The sequence below is a fragment of the Netta rufina genome (genome assembly GCF_964035555.1).
Source record: "Netta rufina genome assembly, chromosome: W".
Lineage (NCBI taxonomy): Eukaryota > Metazoa > Chordata > Aves > Anseriformes > Anatidae > Netta > Netta rufina.
In genome coordinates, this window is record NC_140139.1 from 9,421,204 (window position 1) to 9,449,203 (window position 28,000).

At 47.7% G+C, this 28,000-nt stretch overlaps 2 protein-coding genes across 7 annotated transcripts in view; one reads left to right on the plus strand and one right to left on the minus strand.

Annotated features, from left to right (window-relative positions):
* LOC311220853 (very low-density lipoprotein receptor-like) overlaps window positions 1-28,000 on the plus strand; it is a gene marked incomplete at both ends in the record, with an annotated part of 391,622 nt that overhangs the window by 105,126 nt on the left and 258,496 nt on the right.
* The window catches only part of CTIF (cap binding complex dependent translation initiation factor), a 156,975-nt gene that overhangs the window by 39,273 nt on the left and 89,702 nt on the right, over window positions 1-28,000 (minus strand). For 4 of the 6 annotated variants that reach the window (XM_084304527.1, XM_084304524.1, XM_084304525.1 and 1 more), the window contains 2 exons: window positions 2,136-2,577; window positions 50-379 (listed from right to left, as the gene is read on the minus strand). In XM_084304527.1, coding sequence (XP_084160653.1) covers window positions 50-379; window positions 2,136-2,577 — 772 coding nt within the window. The remainder of the gene's footprint in view (window positions 1-49; window positions 380-2,135; window positions 2,578-28,000) is intronic. The other 2 variants (XM_084304526.1, XM_084304523.1) reach the window with 1 other exon arrangement.

Consider the following 28,000-nt stretch of genomic DNA (forward strand, 5'->3'; position numbering starts at 1 on the left):
TGGCAGGGTGAAGCTGCACGCGCCTAACCAAATAATTTCATCTAATTACCTGCAACATGTTGAGGAGCAGACTCCGGAATTTGGTTCCTTCCACCATAAAGAGGGCCATTTTGTCACAGAGTTTGGCTGCTGTGGAAGCAAAGCTGCGGTCTGTCACTGCTTTCTGGTAGATGGTCTTAACTATCTCCCCCAGCATCTCCTCAGAGTTGGTGGAGTTCTGGGCCTCCTCCATGAAGGTGGTGAGCTTGGAGTCAACATCACTGCTGTTGTTCCTCATGCTGTTAAGGATTTCAATTAATTTGTCCATTTTGTTCTTTTCAGGATTGGTGGTTTCAACTGTGACTTCATCCTGGTCCGTGAAAAGGGAAAGACAAGGCGTCTGTTACATAAGGAGAAAACAGATGCATCAGCCCTTGTCCTTCCACAAACAGCAAAGGGGGAAAAGGGACTGGGGAGACATATAAACAGACCTAGAAAAATCAGAGCATCCTCTAGAGGTACAATGGTCTCATCTCAGCATTGAAAGCCACAAGTACATGAGTCCTGACCCAGAAATCTTCCATTTCCCCATTTCCCGCAGTACACAATCCCAGAGTTTTCCTCCTCAGCCCAGGGAGAAGATGCGCTTGAGGGTTCTGAGCCAGGATACCAAGGTCAGATCACCCTGACTGCCTTCACAGTCTCAGACAGGTTTCTGGCCATGTCTGCTCAGCTTCCCGTCTGGAACATGCTAATAATGGTCTTTTTTTTTTTTTTTTGCCTCTATTTTGAAAGTGCATTCTTGTTTGCAAAATGCTCACATAGCAATCCCACAAAAATATCTACATTTTAATGTATATTTAATGATTTAAATTGGGATCAAAGATGTCACATGTTCCAGGCATTAGAAAAACTCTTAACTTTTCCATCTCTTGACTGTTACACATTTTACTTCATGTCATTACCACAGAACTAACTTACTGCTTCTTTTTAATATTTAATTAAGCATTTGTCCCTTCCTCTGCATCATAAGGCATGCATCCTGCTTGCTCTGGTCTGCTCTCTTCACCTCCCATGGTTCAATCTTAAAACAGATTATACCATACATACCTGTAGCAATTGTTTGGACAATTGCAACACCAGCCGGCAGGAGCTATCAGGAGACCAGCAGGGTTAACTACACACATCCCAGAGTGGGTGCTTATGTGATGTGTTTCTTACCAGATTATAAAGTTGCAGGGCAGACACTGAAGTGAATACTCTGAAAGTCTCTGCTATACTTCCATTGCTTTAAATAACAAAACTAACTAACAAAATCTCTTCCTCCCCCTCAAGGCACATACATAAATAGTAAATGCACATGCATTCAAAGGTATACATTTCCAACGTGCACTCCCATGGAATTGTATATGTTCAGGTTATTTTTGCTACACATTTTGAAAATCTCATTGGAGATACCCCCACAAATGCATTTTCCAGTCTGAAAAGAGAATCTCAGGAGAAAGAGTCTGGGTTGCACATAGGGCAAATGGAGATCTCTGAATTCCTCAGAAATCTGAGGTTGAATATTGTTTGGATTCTCCTCCATCACTTGCAAGCAATAGTTTTGTTATTGTTGGGTTGCTGGAAGGAAGGGGAAAGATAAGGGAGTTTCAATTCATTACCAAGATAAATGGATATCAACTTTTAAGTAGCTGACTACAAATACTCAGCACTCAAAAGTCAAAGCTTGGTATTTCGCTCTGTATTTGCGGAGAGATGAATTGCCTTTTTTAGACCTCTCTGCAAGGCAGATGAGCTCTGCAGAGTAGAGGCAGTCAGCGGGGATCAGCCTCTGGGGAGGGAGTGCCTGCCTTGCAGCTCGAACATGCCCCAGCCTTCCCCGAGGGTGTTTGCAGGGATAAGGACGAGCTCCCAGTCCCTCCTGGAAAACTGAAGCTGGTAGCAACCTCAACCACGGAGGCAAGCTAAGATCCTTATTAGCACTGTGTCAGTAAAAAACCTCCTGAAGAAGCATGAAGACACTTCAACAGAAGTGTTGACACTGGGAAGATTAAGATAAGTTGGGTGAATTATATGGAGACGTCCCTTGAGCCCAGCCCACCCTGTATGGCCAGCAGCCAGACTCTTGGAAAAAAGGTAAGTCCAAAAAGTACCTTTTCTTTTAGTCTCCTCCACAGCCTGTCTTTGGAAGACTGAAGCAAATTGATCTTGGGTCTCTCCCCAATGCGCTCGTGAATACTGTCTTTCCTCTTGGTCTCCAGCTCCTGGATGTACTGCTGGGACTGCTTCTCCACCGCCTCTGGGCCCTGCTGCATCTCCACTGGATTATGCACCGTGCAGACAGAGGTGTCCTCGATTTTCAAATTCTCAGTCTCTTTGGCGTTTCTGTGCATTTCTTTGTCGTTGGGTGAGTGCTTCTGGTTGTGGTGCCATCTCCGGTTCTGGCTGTAGCCGTGGTAGCCCGTCCTGCTTGAGGAGTGAGGGGCCTGGCCACCTTGGTAGAGTTTCTGGTGGTCCCTGTTGTGTTTGGTGCCGCCTTGCTGATGATCTGTGTGCTGCTGAGACTTGTTCCCTCCGGGAAGTCTCTGCTGTCGCCTGGGAAGTCAAAGAAAGAGGTCAGTATGCCCTTTTTTGCACAGACTAGTAGCAGAAGAGCAACAAAGATGAGGTAGGTCTTTTCTGAGCAGGCACCAGTAACCGTATTTACTCACAAAATGGCTTCATTCATGTAGTGTCTGCAGTGTCATGGAGATGACATAAGAACAGGCTACCTAATGATCTCAGCCCTCTGCATTCATATAAATTACTCCAGCAGCACTGTCTCATAGCAACTAATGTTTCTAAACCCCCTACATCAAATGCATCCTTCATGGAGAGAAGGAAACAAACCCCAGACTCAAACCACACGACACCTAAAAAATGCTACACTATGTCATGTTTGCTTGGCAGGTCAGTGTTATACCAACTGGGCCAGCACATCTGACTCAACAAAACAGGCTGGCCCTCGGAGTGACTCTCCGGTCACCCAAGTGCAAAAGAGGAGCCAATTTAATGGTATCTAACACGATCCAGTACTAAATAGCATATTTCATCTGAAAGTTTTCATAAGTAATTGGATAACATGACTTTGGTTCCCAGGAAAAGCTGCCCTGTGGTTCTCTGTGAGATGAAGACTTGCTTCCATACTAAACCAGGGAATATTTGGTTAGTTTCATAGCAGCAGCTGGAAGTCAGGCAGGGAAAAAATGTCAGAAGTCATGTTTTTCTCAAGTCATCCCGATATGCCTGGCCTGCAGTATCGCTCCCCTGCATGTCTCCTCCGCTGCACCAGCTGGGCGTATTGCTGTGCTCATTTGCAGTATGCCATTTCCAGCCTATCAAGAAACTATCAAGAACTTATCAAGAACAGAGAAAGAAAAAAGCTAAAAAGTAAATTGCCAAGGAAAAGAGGTGCCCACACCAAATGGTTTTGCCCTGTCTTCTATTTCCCTTATGCACGTCCTTCATCATTGCTATGCAGGGGATGTGTATGAAGAAACTGAGGACCACGCTCAGCTCCAGCAGCATGGGGAGCCAGGACCAGTGGATCTGGACAGGAGGCAGTAAGAATGTGGCTCAAAGTGGGCAACATGGACATTCAACAGGCACAAAGAGGAGGAACTGCCCATGAATGGTTTGCTGGAGGGACCAGCATGGCTCAGAAGCCAGTGCTCGCCCCTCACTGCAAGCAGTAGCCGAGACTGCAGGTCCCCTAAAACCCAACAGCCAAGTGGAAGAAATGCTTTGGCAGCCTTTTTGCTTTTGCATTCAAAGCTCGTGTCATCTCCAGAAATATGCCTGGCATGACAGGGCTCCTCAGAAGCAGACGCCATTGCACTGAGCTGTGAAAAAACAGCCCAAGGGTGAGGAAATTTTCCTCTTGCTCCCTCCTCCAGGAACCTGGAGTGAAATTCCTGCCAGCAGATGTGGCCAGAGTGTCTTGCACCCTCCCACTGAACTTAGGCCGCACCTCGAGTACTGTGTTCAGTTTTGGGCCCCTCGCTACAAGAAGGACATCGAGGTGCTTGAGCGGGTGCAGAGAAGGGCGACGAAGCCGGTGAGGGGTCTGGAGAACAAGTCCTACGAGGAGCGGCTGAGGGAGCTGGGCTTGTTCAGCCTGGAGAAGAGGAGGCTCAGGGGTGACCTTATCACTCTCTACAGGTACCTTAAAGGAGGCTGTAGCGAGGTGGGGGTTGGTCTGTTCTCCCACGTGCCTGGTGACAGGACGAGGGGGAATGGGCTAAAGTTGCACCAGGGGAGCTTTAGGTTGGATCTTAGGAAGAACTTCTTCACTGAAAGGGTTGTGAGGCATTGGAACAGGCTGCCCAGGGAAGTGGTGGAGTCACCATCCCTGGAGGTCTTTAAAAGACGTTTAGATGTAGAGCTTAGGGATATGGTTTAGTGGGGACTGTTAGTGTTAGGTCAGAGGTTGGACTCGATGATCTTGAGGTCTCTTCCAACCTAGAGATTCTGTGATTCTGTGATTCTGTGAACGTGGACATTTCAGATTTCCACACAGGCTGTGAAGACAAGATTATCAGGGCTTGCAACACACACATACGTGCACAGAAAAAGAGCGAAGGAAGTTTAAAGGTCTCTCGTCACCCTGAAGGGCAAGGCTTTGGGCTGCTGACAGCCACCTGGTGCTGCTCCTTTGGAGTGGGTTAACCCTGAGGCACCAAACAGCAGCGACCGTCTTTGTTTAAAGATCTTGGCGCTAGGGCTAGCCCTAAGTGCAGTGGCAGCTCCCTGTGTGCCTGCTGCTTTTTTAACGCTTGGTATTTGCTCAGAGAGCATGTGGGATGCTCAAATGCTCCGCTCCTTACAAGGCTCTTGGAACAGTGCTGGGGAGGCACAGGGCAGCCTCTCCAGGGTCCCACGAGGCAGAAGCACAGAATCATAGAATCACGGAATTACAGAATCACAAAATCATCTAGGTTGGAAGAGACCTCCAAGATCACTTAGTCCAACCTCTGACCTAACACTAACAAGTCCTCCACTAAACCATATCACGAAGCTCTACATCTAAACGTCTTAAAGACCTCCAGGGATGGTGACTCAACCACTTCCCTGGGCAGTCCATTCCAATGCCTAACAACCCTTTCGGTAAAGAAGTTCTTCCTAATATCCAACCTAAACCTCCCCTGGCGCAACTTCAGCCCATTCCCCCTTCTCCTTGCTGAGGCAAACAGGCATCGGCACAGGGCTGCAGGAGCAAACGCGCCGGCACCGCAGTGCCCATATGTTGCCACATCCTTGCTGGTTTTGCAGTCGTCACAATCCCTTTTCTGTGGCTCAGTCTCATCCCTTACCCCAAACCCCCACCTGTGTTTGGGTGAATAGCTCCATTAATTTTAAACATCCCACATAGCAACTAGTTTTATTTTCACAGCAGATATCTGTGCTGCTCAGCTAAGTGGGTTGGGGCACAGGAAGCAGCCATTCACAAATACATTGCAATGGTCAGTGTCTAAACCGTCCCCAGCCTGGCCTGCCAAATCATGCTGCCCCTCAAATCTGTATTCCTTGGCAGCCAAGGGAGTTAAAACCTACTTTGCGAGGCCAACTGGCTCTCCACCACAAAAAGCAAGGGCTTGTGTTTGGCCAAGGCAGGCCCAACAGGCTTGTTCTTGGTAGCAGTGGAAGGAATTTGTGTTTAGTCTCAGACCACTGAATCCCGTTTTCTGAGATATTCAACATGTTTTTTTGCAAGCTGAATGGCAGGGAATTAAAATTAAAAAAAAAAAATAAAAAAAAAAAGAGATTGGGAAGCTTTCCTGTTTGCTGGAGCCTACAACCATTTTATGAGTACATAAATGGTTGAGTACTACAACCATTTTATGTAAAGTTTTCTTGGCATTTCTTTGTTTCCTCCCAGTAACGCAATCATATAAACTACTTTATGAAATGCATAAAGAGCAATGCTTATTAAAAGGGGAATGTCAAAATAAAGGTTAGTTATACCCCTTATCTAGCTCTAAGCCCTCACATGCTTAAATGTGCAAAAGTTTTGCTGATACAACTCAGCAAAACCTTTCTGTGGTTTTGCTCTTTCTTCTTCAATATCAGAGTTTAATTGTTTGGGTACACTTCCAGTCTTGGGTGATCAGCCAAATAGACTGTCACTACATTTAGATTTCAGATATTGCAAAGAAATGATAAAAGCTGCCCGCAGATGAAGTTTTAATATAAGAAGGGGTAGACCATAATGTCTGGAAAGGACCTGGAGGCCAACCTAGCCTCTTCCCGCTGCCATAAATTCCTGCAAGAAATGTGTGAAGGGACATTTTTTCTCAAGATAATGATACTATAAACCCAACAGTTTCTGTTTAAGAGCTGTGAAATAATAAAAAAAAAAATTAAAAAAGTTTAACAGAAAAAAAAGACACATCCCACTTAATTCAATGTGGAATGTGAAAGATTATTCAGTTTGGGGCTTTAACAACAAGACAGGGAGAGCAAAAGCAGCTCTGTTCCCATACAGGATAGCTGAAAGGCAAAATTCACATGGCAAGGGACACAGCAAACACTAATGCAAACCAAAGCTCTGCAGTCACTGACCACAGGACGGAAAACACCAGAGTTAAACAAGTTAGGAAAAAAATGCTAGAAATAAAAGGCAAAGGAAGGAGAATGGCAAGCAAGAAGCAGTGTCCGTGACTTGGCAGAAGGCTCGGGTCTAGACAATAATCCAGCATTCAGGCAAAGACTCGTTTAGTGCTATTATCTTCCCAACATCCCAGTGAAGAAGAAAAGCCAAGAAGAAATAGGACTCTTCACAGAACAAAAAGCCAAAAGAGGTAGAACAGGGCCCAAATCTAGATTTTTTTTTTTTTGTCTGCAGAGCATTGCAAAGCCTGGCAGATTGGGATGGCCAATCCCTGCTTCCAGATGCAGTGGAGGCGCTACCGAGGCCAAGACCCCAGGAAGGGGGATGAGATGGGAGCCCCTGAGCCCAGGTCGCAGGCTGGAGCCAGCTCTGCCTTCTCGCTGGGGGTGAAGCTGATGGAAACAAGCTTGTGCAGGAGCGCACACACCCAGAGGGTGGCTCGGCTCACTTGGGATAAGTGTCCGCGCTCAGGTAACCGTGCCGTGCGGGAACCCAAAGGCACTTCCAGACCCAGGGCTTTGGGCTTGCGATGTCCATCACTTGGCTCTGGTCCCCCATCTGCTGCCTGCATGGGGAGCAGCACCAGGAGGCACCAGGGCAAGGAGAAGGGACAAGTGGTGGACATGAGAATAGGGATCTCCCACCGCTCGGTCCCTCCTGTTGTTGGGACAGGGTTTCCCAACCTGCGGGCTGAAGACTTTGGGGAATCCATGGGTTATTCTGGAGGACCCACAGGAGGTGCTGGTTCTGGAGACAGCAGCTCTCTCAGTGTGGGAAGATGCATTTCAACACTGGCAGGAGATGCATTTCAACACTGGCTGTCCTCTTCACTCATCCCCCTTTGACCTTGTCTTAACACTGCTGATACAGGGCAGGACCAAACACTGTGGGGGGACCAAAAAGCAATCCTTGAAATACGGACTCTTGGCTGAGGCCACAGGACAGGCTGTGGTCTGCAGGAACATCCTGTAGAAGTGACTTCCCTGGCAGCAGTTTATGCACCAGTGACATGGGCCAGCCGTAGGGACAGTACTGCACTGCTGGCATGAACCACAGCAGAAGGAGCCCTGGCACCTGCATTACTTTCAGGGCACATTTGTTCTGAAGTGTTGTATTATGGTAGACCAGTCTTGGTAGAAAATTAACCTCTTCCACCCTACCTCACCCAAATGCTTTGTTAAAATGCCTGAGTGAAGACATAAATCTTCCAGTGATGATGAGCATCAGCCTCTTCCCAAGCAGAGGAACTCCTAAAAACCTCAACAGAACATGAGGCCCCAGGGAAAGCGGACAGGTATCGAGGGACATGGGCATCCCTTTGCTCTGCAGACACAAAACCCAGCTGCTGTTGCCCCACTCACTCCTGTGCTCCACTGCAGCACAATGGTCTTCTACCTGTTGCTCCTGTTTTGTTGCATGTTGAATAACTATTTTCTCTTGCAATTCTGATTCAGCTCAAAACTCCCACTGAGTTCAGTGGGACTGAGAATTTGGCCATCAGTCAACATGGAAACTAAACAGACATTCAGAGTTACAAAGAAACTGTACAAGTACTAAAAATCAAGGGGAGACAGTCAGGGTTGCCAAGCTGGAAATAGGATTGTATCATTTGTGCTATTGTTTCTCCACTGATTTTTATTTTTTTAAATTAACAAAACGAGATACCTTTCAACAGAATTTAGATCTGACAAATGTTTGCTTTGTTGGAGGAGCCTATGCAAACAAATCTTTGGCTTCGGTCTTTTCGGCATTTCGATCTTTTGGTCTCAGTGATTACCAGCCTACGTGCTCAGAAATATAGGATTCCTGCAAGTTGTACTGCATCGCTCACTCCCAAGGAAAGGGGCACAAGGCTGGGGAAAATAACTCCAGACACGTGCACAGCTGTGGTCTAAAACACAGTTGCTCCCTCCCATCAGCTTTGCTCATATCCCTAGAGCTAGACAAGTCCTCTGAGAGCCCCTACCGCTCGTCTGGCATGTCGAAAGCCAGAGGACAACACGGGGTTACATTCTCCTGTCTCTCCATGGAGATTTGCTTAGGCAATTCCTTTAAATACTGAGAAGTAAGCAGCTCTATCTCCAATGGCACTTGAGAAATTTACCCTGCGGTGCAGAGCACTCCGTGTGGTCGAACAGACTAAGATATTGCCTGCGGGCTCAGGGACTGGGTGCTCTGGATATCACGGCTCTTGCCTTTGAAGAAACTGCCTGGACATCAGGCTATCCCTCAATCCGAGGCACCTTTCCATGGGACAGACCCTCCTGGGCATGCTGTGCTCCTTGAAGGGGAGGGACACAGGTTTTGTCCTGCTTTCGTGTAGCGCCTGACAGCCAAGGGGCATGACCAAGGCTGGCCAACAATTAACAGCTAATACATACCTGCAGACACCTGGGCAAGAAGCTGAGAATGAACAGCAGTGCTGTGGCCAAGGTCAAACCTTCCTTTCACCCATCTGGTATGTGACTGAACACATTCCTCAGTGCATTTTGAGACAGAAGATGCATTTCCATCCTTTCTTCTGCATAGTCAGTATCTTGTCTCCGTACCAGCAGAGGCACAGGAGTATGATGCTGAGCCTTGAAAGTATCTCATAATTGGCATTCCTATTACCATGGCTGCAATTAATTAGGAATTGCCATTACCCACATCAGCCACAGCACCAGATGAGTCAGCATAGCTCCTGGAGAGGTGCACCAGAAGCCTCCTTTGCAGCAGATCCCCATGTCCTCCCCACATACTCTTGCAGAGGGGCTGAATGCCACCACAGCCCCTCTACCCTAGAAGCAGTATGGACTATGTTGTGTCTCCGACCTCAGTCTTGTGCACCAATCTGCCCTAACCTGCAGCCAAAAATGCCCATTGGCACTGTCTTTGGACACCTAAGGGACATTGTGGCTCAAACTGGAGGGCTTGAAGGATCCCAGGTAGGACCTGGTGGAATGGTACAGCATCTAAAACTGGTCCTGGAGGTCCATCTGGGAGCATATCGGGAATTTTGCTGTTAATCTAATGAGGAAAAAGGTCTGAATTTCTATTTTACACCTCAACTTCTTCCAAGAAGTATTCTTCACCAAACTACTTCCATTAAAGGCCCTATGATTTTGTATGTGCACGTATAACGATAACTCAGCATTATGTACTGTTATCGTTTGGTGCAGGGAACGTTACAGCCCAGCCATGGCTGCTTTCTACCCTTGCTATGACTGAGAGTGGGAAACAATCAAATAAGCTTGATGGTTCCACGCAATTTAATCAAAAAAAACAAAACCCCACAGAAAGCAGCAACCACCAGCTCCAAGCATGAAGAACACAGGACTCCTGTGTGTTTTCCCTTTGGCTTTCTCTCTCAAACTGGTTTTGCTTGGCTCCAGTTTCATTTTTGTTTGCATTTTTCTCAGATGAGAAGGGAACAAGATGTCATGTTCACTTCTGAAAACAAAAATGAAATTGTTCACACTTCTTTTATGCTTTTCTGTCACTAAGGTCAAAATCTATCCCATCATTAGGAACAGCCCAAGTGTCTGGACAGACATGGCATTTTGGAAGCACAGAAAATCCACCTGTCAAAATGTGGTGATCTGGTTCTGCAATCATCTTTGGACATTTGAGCTGTAATGAGTCTTTTAAGTCTCACATGTATGCGTCTCTGAAAACATGCAATGAACTCTAGAGGGCCAGCACAGCCAACAAAAACGTTATGTGGGTAGAGATGCTTTTGATGAGGCTCACAGCAAAAGCATCTGGCTGCTGGGAAGAGTATTATGAAATCTTCAGAGAAGTCGCCTACCTGGGAACAACTCCTCTCTTCGCCACCTTGGTTCTGGGGCCCAGTTGCAGCAGACAGCCTTCCCTCGGGCCTGGACATCATGCCTTTCTTTGCTAGATATGATTTTGTTTGGCCCTTACAACATACATAGACCCACTATAAAAGAAAAGGGCAGTGTTGGAGGGCTTCAAACAGGAAGCCCATGCAGTAATCTGTCAAAAAATGGTGTAGGACTGCTGCAAGGCATGGTCCCTCATGGAATGCCCTATTTCTGCTATGGGATGCCAATTGATTTAGCCTTTCCAAACACAGAAAGAGATCTAATTTCTCCCTGCACCTTCCTGCAGCATCCCTTCACACCATCAGGCCCCACTGCTGCTCCCACCACGGTGGTGGACAGCCCAGCCACAGGGACCATTCTGCAGGCTGGGCCACAGGAGCAGTGACAGTGCTGTTGGGCTGAAAGGATGCGGCACTACGTCCATTGGAGCAGACTCAGCAAAGCACTGAAGAGCAAACTTGTCTTCTGCTGAAGTCCAAAGAAAGTCCTCTTGTGCTGCAGTGCTTGGCTGCATGGGCGGCCTGAGTCAGCCCATCCCCTTCCACCAGCTCAGGGTACTGGGTATCCAGAGAACAACCGGTATTGCCGCTAAAGACTGAGGCGAAGAAGGCATTAAACACCTCCGCCTTTTCCTCATCTCTTGTAACTAAGTTTCCCCCCGCATACAGTAAAGGATGGAGATTCTCCTTAGTCCTCCTTTTTGTGCTGATGTATTTATAAAAACGTTTTTTGTTATCTTTAACAGCAGTAGCCAGATTGAGCTCCAGATGAGCTTTGGCCTTCCTAATTTTGTCCCTGCACAGCCTCGCAACATCCTTATAGTCCTCCCTAGTGGCCTGCCCACTTTTCCAAAGATTATAAACCCTCTTTTTTCTCCTAAGCTCAAGCCACAATTCTCTGTTGAGCCAGGCTGGTCTTCTTCCCCGCCAGCTCGTCTTTGGGCACGTGGGGACAGACCGTTCCTGCGCCATTAAGATTTCCCTCTTGAAGAGCGCCCAGCCTTCCTGGACCCCTCTGCCCTTCAGAACCGCCTCCCAAGGGACTCTACCAACTAGTGTCCTGAGCAGCTCAAAGTCAGCCCTCCGAAAGTCCAATACAGAGGTTTTACTGGTCCCCTTCCTGGCCTCGCCAAGAATAGTGAACTCCACCATTTCATGGTCACTCTGCCCAAGACAGCTCCCGACAATCACATCCTCCACCAGTCCTTCTCTGCTTGTGAAGAGAAGGTCTAGCGGGGCACCACCCCTGGTAGGTTCACTAACCAGCTGCGTCAGGAAGCTATCTTCCACGCTCTCCAGAAACCTTCTAGACTGCTTTCTCTGGGCTGTGTTGTGCTTAGAGGATATGTCAGGGAAGTTGAAGTCCCCCACGAGAACAAGCGCTGAAGATTTCGCAACTTCTGTCAGTTGCCTGTAGAACTCCTCTTCCGTCTCCTCATCCTGGTTCGGCGGTCTATAGCAGACCCCGACCAGGACACTAGCCTTGTTGTCCCTGCCAATCCTAACCCAAAGGGACTCGACCTTGTCATTCCCAGCCTCGAGTTCTACAACATCGAAAGACTCTCTAATATAGAGATATAATTGATAATTGATAAATTGATATAATATACAGTGTATGCATGCTATATGCGGTCAGGCTATTGGAGCTGTGAGTATCAGAAGTTCACATGGGTTCCAAAAAGCACACTGACAAAACCCCACAAAGAAAACCCAAGAGGAGCTCCTGGGCACAAGCGTGGCCTTGCCAGTCCTCCAGCTGCAAATTCCTGGAGAAGGGGAGAGAGCTGATGGGTGGCAGCCCCAGACGTGTGCTGGGCAGGGAGTGGGGCGCTCCAGTGTGACCAAATGCAGCTCCCCTTCTGCTCGCACTCACCTCCGGCTCCAGCCCACCGCCACCTTTGCTCCGGTGATTGCAAACAGGAAAGTGCTTATGTGCAAGGCATGTGCTTGGCCTGTGGCACACGTCTGAGGCCAGCCATCTCGGGGCTGGGTGCAGGATTTTCAGTGTAATGCACTCTGCGCCTACAGCCAGGAGCGCAGGCAATTACCAGCGACCAGCTCACGTGCGGCCATTCATTAAGCTGCAGTAACGCAATCACCCAGCTGAGCCCTTTTAGGAACAAACCGCCGAGACAGTATTGCCCTCTGGGGACCTGCAGTTGGGAGAATTAATTTAGTGTAATAACTCACAGCGATGTTGTGGACAATCAAAATCAATGAAACTGAATGATCTGTCTCTAAATTGCCTGTAACTAACACCTTGGCTGATGCACGGCTCGTCCACAGCCCTGGCATGGCCCCACTTTCCGAGGCAGGCATGCAGTTATTACTGGCTGCTGCCTCGCCACCTTTCTGTGTACAACCTCTGCATCCTGGAGGACCCCTGCCTCGAAGATCCAGCACCTCCATAAGGGTTTCTTCATGTGGTTCTCCAAGATGTGGGGCTTTGGCCATGCAGCTTCCCCAACTTATTTCTGAATTGCGCCTTTAGCACGGGTGTTCCTGGACACGGGGCCTGTCCTTCCCTGCTCCTTCAAAGTTTCTAAATGTTCAGCAGGACAGAGCCTGCTGATTTAACAGCACTCTTAGGTGCTTCCGGCGGCTAGAGGCGTTTATTGCTCTTGATTGTATCACTGCACTCTTAATACTGTGATTTAGCCAGATGCTCATACTGCCTCCAATCAGTGCAGACAGAGACTTACTTCTGCCCTTAAAAAAAAGGAATCATTGGTCCTAAATTTGCTGAAGAGAAGGGCTGTCCCACAGACACACACCACCAGGCTAGCTTAGCTCCTCGGTGTGGGTGGCCGGGACATCCCTCATGGGCTTGGGCTGCTTCCTCTGTGTCCCCAAGGAAAGCCTCCTCGGTGGCTCCGTGTCTCGCTACTGGCTCCCGGGAGGGCATGGAGGAGACAGGAGGGCATGGAGGAGGATGAAAACCTGATTTCCAGACACCGCTTCAGGGGTTCAGCCCCATGTACTGTTAAGCCTAATTAAATTACACTTGGAAATACTACTGAGAAGGAAAAGGGTGTTTCAACCTTTTCGGCTCCTTCCCTTCCTCTCCCTTTCTCCTGTTCCAAAACTGTCTGCAGTAAAAGCACTGCAAATCATTTCGCTCAACACCAGTTTTCAGCAAGTTCATCTGAAACATTTTGTTTTGTTCCAGTGAGGAACAACAATTCTGCACTAAAATAACGTCTTGATATTGTTGCTTTTGTTAATAAACATCCTCTCCACTCACTGCAACCCCCTCAATAAATGGCCCTGTAAGAACAAAAGACATTTCTCTATTGTTTTAAGTTCTCTTCCTTTCTGAAAACCTCAATTAAAATAGTGAAAAAGCAAACGCATCAGTTCTATACTCTGTAATTATGAACTCATTTCTATTCACTCTCCCAGCAGGAGAGATTTGTACTGCAGTTATATATGTATCTCTGAGTAAAAAGTGAAAAATAAGGAGGTTAAACAAGAGGGAGAAGCATTTTAATTAAGATAAGAAATAGCAGATAAGGGGCTGATGTATGGGAACGCAGAACCAGATAGTCGGGAACTCAGAACCAGATACTCAGGAACGCAGGACAGCAGGTTTTGATGTAAAAAAAGGCAATATCATCCTTTAAACACAAATTGGACAATAGGTTTAAAATTCACATGCAGAACTACAAGCCATACAACTCTAGGGTCCATTCCTGACCCTCCCACGATTTCAAATGCCCATGACAAACCTGGGTGTATGTATTTATTCTTGACATTTAGGACCAAATCCAAGCGCACATACATTCACACCAGAGCTTAGGTAGACCTGAGGATCCAAGAGCTCAATGAGCATTTCCCCAAATCCCACCTGACCGTAAGGGTTTGGGAGCTCACACGTTGTCTGAAATGCAAGTGCCAGAAGTGTCCCTGCAATGCCTAACCTGAGATGGCACCACCTTGTCGCAGACAATCCCCTGCCTTAGAACACCCCTGATTCAGGTGTGCCCACCTCCCAGTTGCCCACCAGTGGAGAAGAAACACTCTAGAAGAAGGTGCTAATTGGTAAGAAGAGATTTCTCCTCCATGAGATGGGAGAGGATGGGATGCTCGGTCTCAAGTCTTTGTTCTTGCTGAAGGGAGAACAGAAACAAATCCCCGATCCAGTGCTTCCTCCAGCGTGAGGTGGTTTGGTTCAACTCCCACAGCTCTTTGATTTTCAGACTTCTTTGGCTCTGGTCAACATGGGAAGGTGAAATAAAGCAAGGAAACCTGTTCTTGCAAGATGGCCAGACTCATTTTTAATTTGTAGGGGCAAGAAGATCTCTCAGCGTAAAGCTCTTCAAGGCTCTCCAAGCCCTTGCGATTGCCACCTTTGGACATTCCCGCTTGGGCCCAGAAGAAGGAGAATCCTCCTTTCTCTCCATGCAGCTCTGGGTTACTGTAGGGTTTCTCAATCTTGTGCAGGAATTTACCAGTCCAGCCATGGTGGAGAGCCTTGGGTCCTGTGCTTGTGTTCTTAGAGTACAGAACTGCTCCCCCAGCAGTTTACAGCAGCAAGAGAAAATACCACGTACAGCATGGAGAATATAGACATGAGGAGAAGGTCACAAGCTTCACACAGACTGTGGGTTCAGATCATCCAATTTTAGGTGTCTGCCATGTCAGAGACCAAATAGGAGGTAGGGACTGAGACTCACGTTATAGTCAGTGGCAGCCCAACCAGTACAGGAGTTGTAGATGTGTCATTGCCTTGCATGGTGCGTTTTCCAGCAGGACTGCAGCTGCACCATCTGCCTTCGGGGGTGCCTCAGGGCTGGACACACTCTCCTGACTTGCTCAGCACCTAAGAGTTTAGTGCTGGCCACAGCGGCAGGAGCAGAGCAGCTGGGTGGAAACCCCCTGTCACCCCACCACAGACCGAGGCACAGGCGACAGTCAAAGCAAACTTCCCTACCAATGCTAAACACTAACTGCTCCACTCACTGCTGCTGCTGTTTTAAATGGACCACTTGGGTGATGAAAAACTACACACATGCCACTCTGGGGACAGTGCAAAGCGGCTCTTAGATGAGCCTGTCCAGGCCTGATGCTAGATACAAACTCAGTTGATCTTCAGATGGCTTCTGTGGAGCTATTTGACCTTCTGCTGGGATTGCTGCACAGGGATGGCTCTGGACCACCACAGTCCTCCTGCGTATCCTACTCACTGAACCCAGAGCATGCTGCAAGGGCAGCAAGGGGACCCACGGGAGCCAAACCACCTCCAGAGCTCAGCTCCAAGAGGTCCTTCTTGACGAGAAGCTGCAGTGCAGTCCCAGCAGCTCCACCCAAGGCTGAGTCACCCGCAGCAGATGCCTGCGGGTCGTCACAAGCTGGCTTTTTGATCATTCAGGGGCCGCTCCTTCAATGAGGAGCCCGGTGAAGTCTTTGTTCTCAGCTCCCTCCTCCTGGGAGAGGGGTGCCAGCGCCATGACCCCTGGCAGAGCCTTCTCCTTGATGCCTGGAAGTAAGGGCAGCAGGACTGGGCAATACCAGTGTGTCTCGCCAGTGCTGCTCTGCCAGGAGGAAGGGGCTTCTGCTTGGCTCTTCCTGATAGCATCTCTGTCCTGCTCCATCACTGCCTTGCCCATGGGCCAACCAGGTCCCAGTGACACCCACTCTTTGTATGAATCTACCTGGTAGCCTGGTGAGAAAGGAAGGTACTGGGGTAACTACAAACATGGGAGGACCTTGTGCATTGCAACCCCATCCAGTTCCTTACTCCTGTTACCCCCTTGGTGGCAATCAAAGCAGATCTTCCTCTGATTTCCACTCTTTATTAGATGGACAGTTTTCAGCTGCTTGCTTTCCATGTGTGTCCTCAGCAGGAACAGCCCTTCTCCCCCTGCACCACATACCCTGGGTACCTGGAGAGCATCCACATCCTCTCCAGCCTGCCTGGCAAGGCTGTACAACCAGAGATGTGCGAGGCAGCATTTCTTTCCTTCTCTGAGCTTTAAGTCTGTTGTTCGCTTCCCTAGGTGACCCTGGATCCTCATATGAACAAACAACAACAACAAAAAAACAAACAGAAAACTTCTGCTTTACCTCTCCTTACCTCAGATCCCCCCTGCTGAAGGCTCCACCTCACTCCAGCATTGTGCAGTCCTGCTACTCTCATCCCACTGTACCTTCTCCCGACATGGGGAGATTTTGCCCCTGCAGACTGAGTTGGGCAGAGCTGATTCCTGTAATATTTTATTGCAGGGTAAAGTGGTGGAGTACCCTTTATGGTGTTTTGAAAGGAAATTGTACAGGAACAATGTCCCGGGCAGTGTGGCTACTGAAAACCCACAGAATCACAGAATTTCTAGGTTGGAAGAGACCTCAAGATCATCGAGTCCAACCTCTGACCTAACGCTAACAGTCCCCACTAAACCATATCCCTAAGCTCTACATCTAAACGTCTTTTAAAGACTTCCAGGGATGGTGACTCCACCACTTCCCTGGGCAGCCTGTTCCAATGCCTCACAACCCTTTCAGTGAAGAAGTTCTTCCTAACATCTAACCTAAAACTCCCCTGGCTCAACTTAAGCCCATTCCCCCTCGTCCTGTCACCAGGCACGTGGGAGAACAGACCAACCCCTACCTCGCTACAGCCTCCCTTGAGGTACCTATAGAGAGCGATAAGGTCGCCCCTGAGCCTCCTCTTCTCCAGGCTGAACAAGCCCAGCTCCCTCAGCCGCTCCTCGTAGGACTTGTTCTCCAAGCCCCTCACCAGCTTCGTCGCCCTTCTCTGCACCCGCTCAAGCACCTCGATGTCCTTCTTGTAGTGAGGGGCCCAAAACTGAACACAGTACTCGAGGTGCGGCCTCACCAGAGCTGAGTACAGGGGGACGATCACCTCCCTAGCCCTGCTGGTCACACTGTTCCTGATACAAGCCAGGATGCTGTTGGCCTTCTTGGCCACCTGAGCACACTGCTGGCTCATATTCAGCCGACTATCCACCATCACTCCCAGGTCCTTCTCTGCCTGGCAGCTCTCCAACCATTCCTCTCCCAGCCTATAGCTCTGCTTGGGGTTGTTGTGACCCAGGTGCAGGACCCGGCACTTGGCCTTGTTGAACTTCATGCAGTTGACCTCAGCCCATCGGTGCAGCCTATCCAGATCCTCCTGCAGAGCTTTCCTACCCTCAAGCAGATCGACACATGCGCATAGCTTGGTGTCATCTGCAAACTTACTGAGGGTGCACTCAATGCCCTCGTCCAGATCATCGATGAAGATATTAAAGAGGACCGGCCCCAGCACCGAGCCCTGGGGGACGCCACTAGTGACTGGCCTCCAACTGGACTTGGCTCCATTCACCACGACTCTTTGGGCCCGGCTATCCAGCCAGTTTCTAACCCAACGAAGCGTGCGCCAGTCCAAGCCTAGGGCAGCCAGTTTAGGGCAACCCTTCACAAAGGGAGTTTGCCACAAGAGGAAAAGCAGCTTAATCAGTTGAACTAATCACTGTAGGTGGCTGAGAGTCCCTGAAGGCCTGTAAAATCAAATATAAAGGGAAAATAAATATATCAGCTTGCTTATGCTCCTCATCGGAGCTGCCAGTGGATCTGGGATGCTCCCTGCCTGGCCCCGAGCCCACAGTGACCATCCTTTGGGCTGTCCCCATGTAGGACCATGCTCGCCCCAACACGAGACCCCAGCTGGGGTCACGTGGATGAGCCCTTGGGATGTCCCTCAGCGAAGCGGTGGCCACAGAGGAGACCCATATTGGTGTAATGGGGCTTTGGACTATGAGTGGAGAGGCAGGGCAGGGGCGCCCACCCTGCTACAGTCACCCCAGATGACCCTGTTTTCAGCATGGGCGCGAGCAGGAGGGGTTAGCGGCGCTTACACAAGCCTTGTGCTGCAGGAAGAGGAACCTGTCCCTGACAGCCACCCATGGCTCTCCGGGGAAGGAGGATATTTCTGCCTTCCCCAGCTCTGAATCTCATTAAAACAAAACAAAATGAAAAAGGGAAAAAAAAAAAAAAAAAAAGCCAGACTGCTTTTTCCTGATCATTTAAGTGGAAAGCCAAGTTAACGGTAGGAAGCAAACTGGGACAGTGCATGAGAAAACTTGGGGACATTTCTGTAATCCTGTTATCAAAACAATAAGTATTTGGGGCATGCTGAGGAGAGATGGGGAAAGCTCCCACCCCTTTGCTTCATATATCAGCCAAAAGGGGCTGAGCCTCTGCTCCAGCTCCTTATCCCCACGCAAGGGCTTTCTGAAGGATGGCAGAAATGCTCCTCCATCTGAGAGGAGAAGCCACTGCTGCAGGTGACAGTCCTCCAAGGACTCCAAGGCAGGTTCCTGCAGAACAGCCCCTCATTGCTCTGGTCATCCCAAAGACCTGAGACACTCCCATGCTGCATACGGCGGAAGCACAAAGGATCCACACTTACATGTATATTGAAAATAGGAACTTGGATGCCTTTTGGAAATAGGAGACTGATTAACTTTGAGGCTTTTACACCATCCTCTCCAAGCCATGGGGTTGTGTTCCCCTCTGTAATGCAATCCTGTCCTTTTCCACCAAAAGCCCTGTGAGGTACCTGCCAGCATCCTACGCACACATGAGAATTTCCTTCCACTAAAGAAATCAGCCTGATCTGACCTTTGAATCGAACAAGATGTGATTGAACCAGTGTGATTACAACGGTGCAAACTTTTTAAGAGTTCCCCAGCAATCTTTTCCTGGTCCTTAGGTGACACAGAACAATTTCAGCACCCCATTAATCAGGAGACCAAGAAGCAGGTACAAACTAACCTGCTTTGAGAGAACCCCTCCAGAAACCCATATATTCCTTGTGTATCCTAACCAGACCAGGCAAGGTTTTGTACAACTCCTTTAACACTGGCCCAAGCGGCGTAACACAAACTTCTGTGAATGAGCCTGAGGGCCATGGCGTTTGGCCAGCTGGACCTCCATCCCCAAATACATCATCCTAGGAGGTCACAGAGACCAGAAAAACCCCGTGCAACAGCAAGCTGACTTGCAATGCTTTGGTAGGTGTGCTGGGTCTGGCTGGGATGGAGTCACCTTTCCCTGCAGCAGCCCACACAGTGCTGTGCTCTGCACTCGTAGCTGGAACAGCACTGTTATCACTCCAGTGTTGTGTCTATTGCTGCAGAGTGTTGGCACAGCATCAGGACTCCTTCCAAGCCCCCAAGAGCCAGCAGGCTGGGGGTGGGCAAGTGATGGGGAGGGGACATCGCCAGGGCAGCTGACCTAAACCAACCAAAGGGATATTCCATAACACCTGATGTCACACTCAGCAATAAAAGGGGGGGCTCTCGTGGGGGAGGGGGCTGTTCCTCCTGAACAACCGCTATGCGTTTTGAGGCCCTGCTTCCCAGGATATGGCTGAACATCGCCATTGATGGGAAGTAGAGAATAACTTTTTTTTTTCCCTTTCTCTCTGTGCTTCCACACAGCCTTGTGTTTGCTTGTTGTTGTTTTTTTTTTTTTCTTTTTCTTTTCATTCCGTTTCCCTTTAAATAAATAATTTTCATCTCAAACCACGAGCTCTTTGTCATATTTTCTCCCTCTTCCTCTTTGAGGACAGAGGAGTGAGAGAGTGGCCATGGTGGAACTCAGCTGCCCACCTGAGTAAAACCACCACAGTAGATACTTAAGAAGTGGTGTTTTTGGGAGCTTTTTGAAAACCAGTGGACACAACTCAGAGCCCACCTTCCCAGGGAGACAAGTAACTAGCAGAGAAGCAGCAGGTTGAGATAGGATGGAGGAGAGGACTAGAGGACTCGAGAAATGGGTCTGTTCTGCTCTGTATCCCAGTCCTATGGGATGCCAAACCAAATTGCCTTTAGTGTTGTCTACGTAAGGTGGGTCTTGTGGTAGCAAACAGTGGGTCAGCATCTGGGACAGTAAAACCTCATTGGTACTCAGCACTTGCTCACATGGGCATCTACAAAAAACGTGTCCCCACTGTGCTCCTTCAACGATCCCATTAAGCAGTGATGCCCACCGTCGCTCCCATCCAACACAGAAGGTGGCACACCTCATGAGTCCAAACTGATGGAGAAAACACTGGGTGTGGGATTTCTGCCATGTAAGGTGGGGAAAGCAATTCCTGGTGTTATATATGGAGTGGTAATTCGTGTCGAGAAAATGGTTGATATTAATAAAGAAGGGGGAGATTTGGGAGTGTGGCCATGGGGGTTGGAAAGCCCCATTGTTGATGATAACATCAGACTCTTAACAATGAAGCACAGAATCACAGAATCACAGAATTTCTAGGTTGGAAGAGACCTCAAGATCATCGAGTCCAACCTCTGATCTAACACTAACAGTCCGCACTAAACCATATCCCTAAGCTCTACGTCTAAACGTCTTTTAAAGACCTCCAGGGATGGTGACTCCACCACTTCCCTGGGCAGCCTGTTCCAATGCCTCACAACCCTTTCAGTGAAGAAGTTCTTCCTAACATCTAACCTAAAACTCCCCTGGCTCAACTTAAGCCCATTCCCCCTCGTCCTGTCACCAGGCACGTGGGAGAACAGACCAACCCCTACCTCGCTACAGCCTCCCTTGAGGTACCTATAGAGAGCGATAAGGTCGCCCCTGAGCCTCCTCTTCTCCAGGCTGAACAAGCCCAGCTCCCTCAGCCGCTCCTCGTAGGACTTGTTCTCCAAGCCCCTCACCAGCTTCGTCGCCCTTCTCTGCACCCGCTCAAGCACCTCGATGTCCTTCTTGTAGCGAGGGGCCCAAAACTGAACACAGTACTCGAGGTGTGGCCTCACCAGAGCCGAGTACAGGGGGACAATCACCTCCCTAGCCCTGCTGGTCACACTGTTTCTGATACAAGCCAGGATGCTGTTGGCCTTCTTGGCCACCTGAGCACACTGCTGGCTCATATTCAGCTGACTAAATGAGTCCATCAGGAACATAAAAGAGTTTAGAGGGAACAAAGAAGGGTGATTCAGGAGACTCCATGCAGTCTCCGGTTTCTTGTTCTCCAGCCATTAAGGCATGGAAGTTTCAGGGTGTTTGCTGTTGTTGTTATATTCAAAGTTGTTTGACCAATGAAAAGTTGTTTTGAAAAGAACTGCTGCGGGGAGAAGGGTATAAGAGGGGAGACTGTCATTGAGATAAAAAAAAAGGCAACACGATGAAGTTATGTCATCAATAAAGAAGCAGAAAGAAGGAATGAAAAGGAACAGGCTAGAAGAACGGAGACGAGGACAGGAACAGGCACTTTGATTGTCTCATGAAGATAGGTTCGGTCAAACTCAGCAAACCGCTCAAAGAATCTCGTACACTAAGTCGCTCGTACAGAAAGTTGCTGGAAATGGGCACACCGGAGCTGCGAAGAAGCTCGAGCTGAGAGAAGCGGACCCGTGCACACAGCTGCCCCTCGTTGGTAAGCAGTGGCGCATTATGGGGAATCATACGTCCTTAGAAAAAAAGACTGTCCTGGTAACCTTACAGCTCATTCTCCTTATTAACAATCGGACAGTTTATGAGCCTGAAATATGGGACCAAATTGAGGTCAAGGTGTGGGACTCTGCAACTAAAAACGACAAGGTTGCTGTGGGATTGCTCGGCACCTGGCGAGCAATCTCTGAGGCCTTAAAGAGCCATGTGGGACCACAGTCAGAAACGTGTGGTTTGCCAGATAGTGAGGGAGCTGCGGGCTCCTTTACTGATCCGACTGCTACACCATTGGCCCCTCTGCTGCTACAGCCATCAAAGGCTTTTGCTGTTACTCCCCCTGGTGACCTGAACGTGCCTTTTGACCCAGGCCTATTGGCCTTAAAAAAGAGATGGATATGCTTTTCTTCGATCTGGGAAGAACGGGATACATAAGGCTCGAAGGCCGAGTTGCTTGACAACATAAGGCAAGACATATTGTTCAAAAGGAATGGAAAATGGAGACTTGTTTTTAATCAGAAAAAGGAATGGAAAATGAAGACTGTTATAAGTCATGGAACTTAAAGGATTGTTTGTTACCTTTCCTGATTGTACATATGTATAGGCGTACTCGGGTTTAGTATGTAAAGCAATGTTCTGTATATTTAGAATGTTTGATGTTCGTGTGTGTGTGTGTGTGTTGGTGGAGCGTAGACTCCCCGCACACCCAGCGCTGTTTACTTGCCTTGTATACCTTTTATACCTTTTATAAGTATAAATATTACTAAATTCAGATTGAGTTGAGACTTCATTTATAACAAGAGGAATATTTATACCACCTGTGCAGCAACACCAGTGATGAAACAAAGCCTTTCTCCAGCAGCAAGATGTCTGGGATATTAAGATAATAGCACTGCAATAAAGTGTGAACAGCTTTGTAGCTTTGTAACAAGTTTGTGCTCCAATACAGACTGGCATTTAAGCTGCAAAACAGTTTTGTTCAGCAGGACTTTTTTTTTTTTTTTTTTCCCATTCCCTTTTTTTCCCTATTTCCAGAATGATTTTCACATAAGATAACCATTCTGAGATCTCACTTACTGCTAGGAATCAGTTTTAAGGAGCGAGTGTTCTCCAGGGGCACCTCAAATGGCACTAGAAATCCCCCCCTACCATAAATGCGCAAGAGGACTCCAGGTGCTTAACGCTGTTCAGTCCAACCCCTAGCACCAAACTGCGTAGGGTCAAGGGGCTGCTGGGGTCCCCTTTTGTCTTTACAATTTGCCTTTTTGGATTAAATAATTATTTAAGAGACTGTTGTTTTGCTCCAGCTCCCTCTACCCATGCTTCCTAGCTTTCTGCAGTTAAAATAAGTATGCTTTTTTTTCTAAACTCTGTGGGAATATAAATGTTGTTTTTGCAGAGTTACATTGTTTAGAGGAAAGGAATGTGGTATTGAGATATGCTTGCAATGATAAGAAAACTTAGCAGGCGACCTTGTAAAATGCAGACAACCAGACTCCTTAGGACAATTAGGTAAAAATCACGGTGTCAAGTCAGATAGGGGAAGAAACATTACCACTTCAAAGAGTAAAAATGTCAAGAAATTTGAAATTTAATAGTCCGGCAACTGAAGGCCATGCATTGTCTGTGAAGCATCAGATAGATTGTGAACCTGGATAACCCACTCAGTGGGGAAACAGGGGAGGGTCCTGCCATCAAAAGGTATATAAACTGTGTTTTGGAGCTAGTAGGCACGCTCCTGCTTGTGGGGTGCCCACCATTGCAATCGCGAATAAATTACTACTTCACTGAGATCCTTGCCTGAATCTAAGTTATTGGCTACAGAGTGTTTCTCACAATTTGGGGGCTTATCTGGGATCCAGTCACCTACTGGGGAGCCCCACGGTCACAGCAGCAGGAGGGCATGCCCCGCTGATTTCAGCGGTCCTGTGCATCGACGGGGGTGGTTCTGCGGAGAGCTGACAGAGGAACCAAGACTGATTAAAGAGGCAGGATCTGTGAAGTAGTGGGTAAAGGAAGAACGTAGGCACTCCGGGTTTTAAGAATTGATCCAGTAACTCTGTGCACAGACCAAGGTAAGAAGTATTAATTATTGCCTTGGGGGTCGGATGAGACTCTGTGACGTGTGATTGAGATGTACTTCTGTACGAAGCGAGTGTGGAGTCCTGATCCAAGGTTCTGTAGCTCTGCGAGGGGCGCGGCCAGAGATGGACGAAGCGTGAGATGAGGGAGATAAAGGAAGAGTCTCGGAAAATTTGGTGTACGGTAAGCCCTTACACAGTGAAGTGCTTGGCAGTACACCAGGGAAATTTGGTGTATGGTGATCCTTGCACTGGGAAGTGATTGGAAGTACACCAGAGAAATTGGGTGTACGGTAATCCCTGCACGGTGAAGTGCTTGGCAGTACACGCCCATTTTCCAGAATCGGAATGTTATTGTGTGGTACCCTGCAGGAGGGAAATTTCTGTAGCAGCACACTGACAAGGGCTAGGAAAAAAGGGAAAATATGGGTTCCAGGTGTGATATATGGCATAATAATTTGTGTCAAGAAGATGGTTGATATTAATAAAGAAGGGGGAGATATGGGAGTGTGGCTATGGGGGTCGGAAAGCCCTGTGGTTGATGATAACATTAGACTCTTAACGATGAGGCCATCAGGAATATAAAAGAGTTAAGAGGGAACAAAGAAGGGTGATTCAGGAGACTCTATGCAGTCTCCGGTTTCTTGTTCTCCAGCTGTTAAGGCATGGAAGTTGCTTTTGAAAAGGACTGCTGTGGGGGGAAGGGTATAAGAGGGGAGTCTGTCCTTGTGATGAAAAAAAAAAAGTCAACACAATAAAATGAAGTTATGTCATCAATAAAGAAGTAGAAAAAATGAATGACTGGGGACAAGCTAGCAGAACAAATACCAGGATGGGAACAGGAACACTGATTGCCTCATGAAGATAGGTTTGGCCAAACTCAGCAAACTGCTCAGAGAAGCTCGTACAGAAAGTTGCTGGAAATAGGTGCACCGGAGATGGGAAGAAGCTCAAGCTGAGAGAAGCAGACCCGCGCACACAACTGCCCCTCGCTGGTAAGCAGTTGCGCATTATGGGGAATCATACGTCCTTAGAAAAAAAGACTGTCCTGGTAACCTTACAGCTCATTCTCCTTATTAACAATCGGACAGTTTATGAGCCTGAAATATGGGACCAAATTGAGGTCAAGGTGTGGGACTCTGCAACTAAAAACGACAAAGTTGCTGTGGGATTGCTCGGCACCTGGCGAGCAATCTCTGAGGCCTTAAAGAGCCATGTGGGACCACAGTCAGAAACGTGGCTTGCCAGACAGTGAGGGAGCTGCGGGCTCCTTTACTGATCCGACTGCTACACCATTGGCCCCTCTGCTGCTACAGCCATCAAAGGCTTTTGCTGTTACTCCCCCTGGTGACCTGAACGCGCCTTTTGACCCAGGCCTTATTGGCCTTGAAAAGGAGATGGATATACTTTTCTTTGATCCGGGAAGAACGGTATACATAAGGCCTGAAGGCCGAGTTGCTTGACAACTTAAAGCGAGACATATTGTTCGCACGACTAGCCCTGGAATTCTACGGTGTTTGTAATCAAGAAAAGGAATGGAAAATGAAGACTGTTATAAGTCATGGAACTTAAAGGATTGTTTGTTACCTTTTCTGATTTTATAGGCATACTCGGGTTTAGTATGCAAAAGCAATGTTCTATATGTTTAGAATGTTTGATGTTTGTGTGTACTTGTTGGTGGAGCGTAGACTCCCCGCACACCCAGTGCTGTTTACTTGCCTTTTATACCTTTTATAAGTATAAATATTACTAATTCAGATTGAGTTGAGACTTCATTTATAACATTACTGTCACAAATACGTGGATGATCTTTTATTGGCAGGACAGGAGAAAACAGCTGTGAAGGAAGCTACTAACAAGCTATTCGGCTTTCTGGGAAAGCAGGGCTTGGGAGTATTGAAAAATAAATTACAATATGGGGAAAGAGAAGTCAGGTATTTAAGGCATCTAATGTCTGAGGGAAAACAAAGAATAAATCCAGAGAGGATTCAGGGAATTTTTGAAAACTAAGAACTAAAAAGTTTTAAGAGAAAGATTTTTTTAAGGAATCAGGAGCCATGAAGTCTGAAGGAAAATCGATACTCCCTGATGGGAGAGAAATGCTGAATAAAGTGATAATGAGGCAAATATTAACTGTTTTACATCAAGAGTCACTGAGAGGTGCAAGCAACGTGTGATGTTGTGCTAAGAAAGTATGTCTGTGTAGGAATATACACTTTAGGGAAGCAAATATGCAGAGGATGTACCATATGTCAAAAGGTAAATAAAAAGGTCTTCTGTAACCCATCTAGAGGGGGATGGGAGCCAGAGATTTGACCTTTCCAAAGTATACAGGTAGACTTTACTGAGTTGTTTGTCCTAACTGACCACGTGACTAGATGGGTGTAAGCTTTACTGCAAGGGTTAAAGCAGGCCTTAGAGATTGAGTGGGATTTTCACACCCCTTGGCACCCCTCCCCTTCTGGGAAGGTGGAGCGAATGAACCAGGCATTAAAGAAGCAATTAACTACATTAGTGCTAGAAACCCAACTTCCTTGGGTAAAATGCTTACTCCTACAGGTTCAAACAGCACCAAGAAAGGATATAGGAATTTCACCATATGAGATGATGTTCAGATTGCCCTATCTGGGCAGAAGGGATGAGATACCACAATTCGAAACAAGAGAGTTTTCTTAAGAACTGCATTCTGGGGTTGTCCTCTACTTTGTCATCTCTCAGGACCCGTGGGCTGTTGCCTCAAACCCCACCTTTGGAATTCCCCATTCACCACCATCACCCAGGAAACTGGGTCCTGATTCGGACCTGGAAAGAATCAACTCTGGCCTGAATGGGAAGGACCATTACTAACCACTGAAACAGCTGTAAGAACTGCGGAAAAAGGTTGGACTCACTATACTCGAGTGAAGGCATCTGTCGACCCTAGTACCTGGGAAGCTGTTCCTACAGAAGACTTGTTGGACGTTGAAATCAAAGAGAAAAATCTCATAGTGGACTCTGAGCAGGATAAAAGTTTGCAATTGTAAACTACCCCTTTATTTTCACAGGTAATTAATGAGCGTGGCTTGCGAGTGAGAGAAAGGACTGGCCTATAGGGAAGTGCTCCCAAGGGGGGTTTGTTTTAGTAGTACATATACCTTATTCTTTGCATTAATAATTATCTGAAAACCTAAGGGTTAAAAATTATGACAGGGAAAGGTCAACTATTAATTTTGTTTCTAGTAATTGTAGGCCTCAGAGAAGGCCTTGGTCAATTAGCAACTTGGAAAAGGCATGACCAGATAATAGTAAGATGGGATACCCCGTCAAAATACGTGTGATTGTGTCAGAGGGTTATGTACCACAAGCCGTCACGTTTGATGCTTGTGAGGTGTTAGCTTGTGGAGATTTAAATGCCCAACGACAATTGAGCAGAGAGAACAAATAACTGGGATAGACCCAACAGCCAGATTGAGAATAGCTGTATGGAAACAATCCTCTATTGCCATCAGAGAAAGGGAGAAACTCAAGGAGAAAACAGGAGAGAAAACAGGAGGCCTTCTTTGAAATGTGGCAGTTCAAACATTTGAGATTGAAACAGGGTATGGGGATATGAATGCCTGGATAGAATGGGTCAAATGTACCGTCCAGAGTCTCAACCATAGCTACTGCTATGCTTGTGCGTCGGGACGACTGATTGCCCAGATAGTGCCCTTCCCATGGGGGTAGACCAAAGACTCCCAAGGGATGCGATGTATGATTGCATTGTACCAAGAAAAGACTGCCTGGGGAAGTGAGGCCTGTAAGTCTCTCTCTTTGCTACTCCCTTCCTTGCGTGATAGCAATATCAGGGTTCTCCCTGTATTCTCCACAGCTATAGGTAACCATACAGCTTGCCTCTCACGGCAGGGTGTGAGTGCTACCTGGCATCTGGGAGAATTTGCCTTGTGCACCAGGACCTTGAATGCTACCAAGGACTTGATGGGAAACTGCTCAAGACTTGAGATCCCCAGGGCAGATCTCTGGTGGTACTGTGGAGGGAAGATCCTACGGTCCACCTTACCATCTAATTGGGGAGGCACT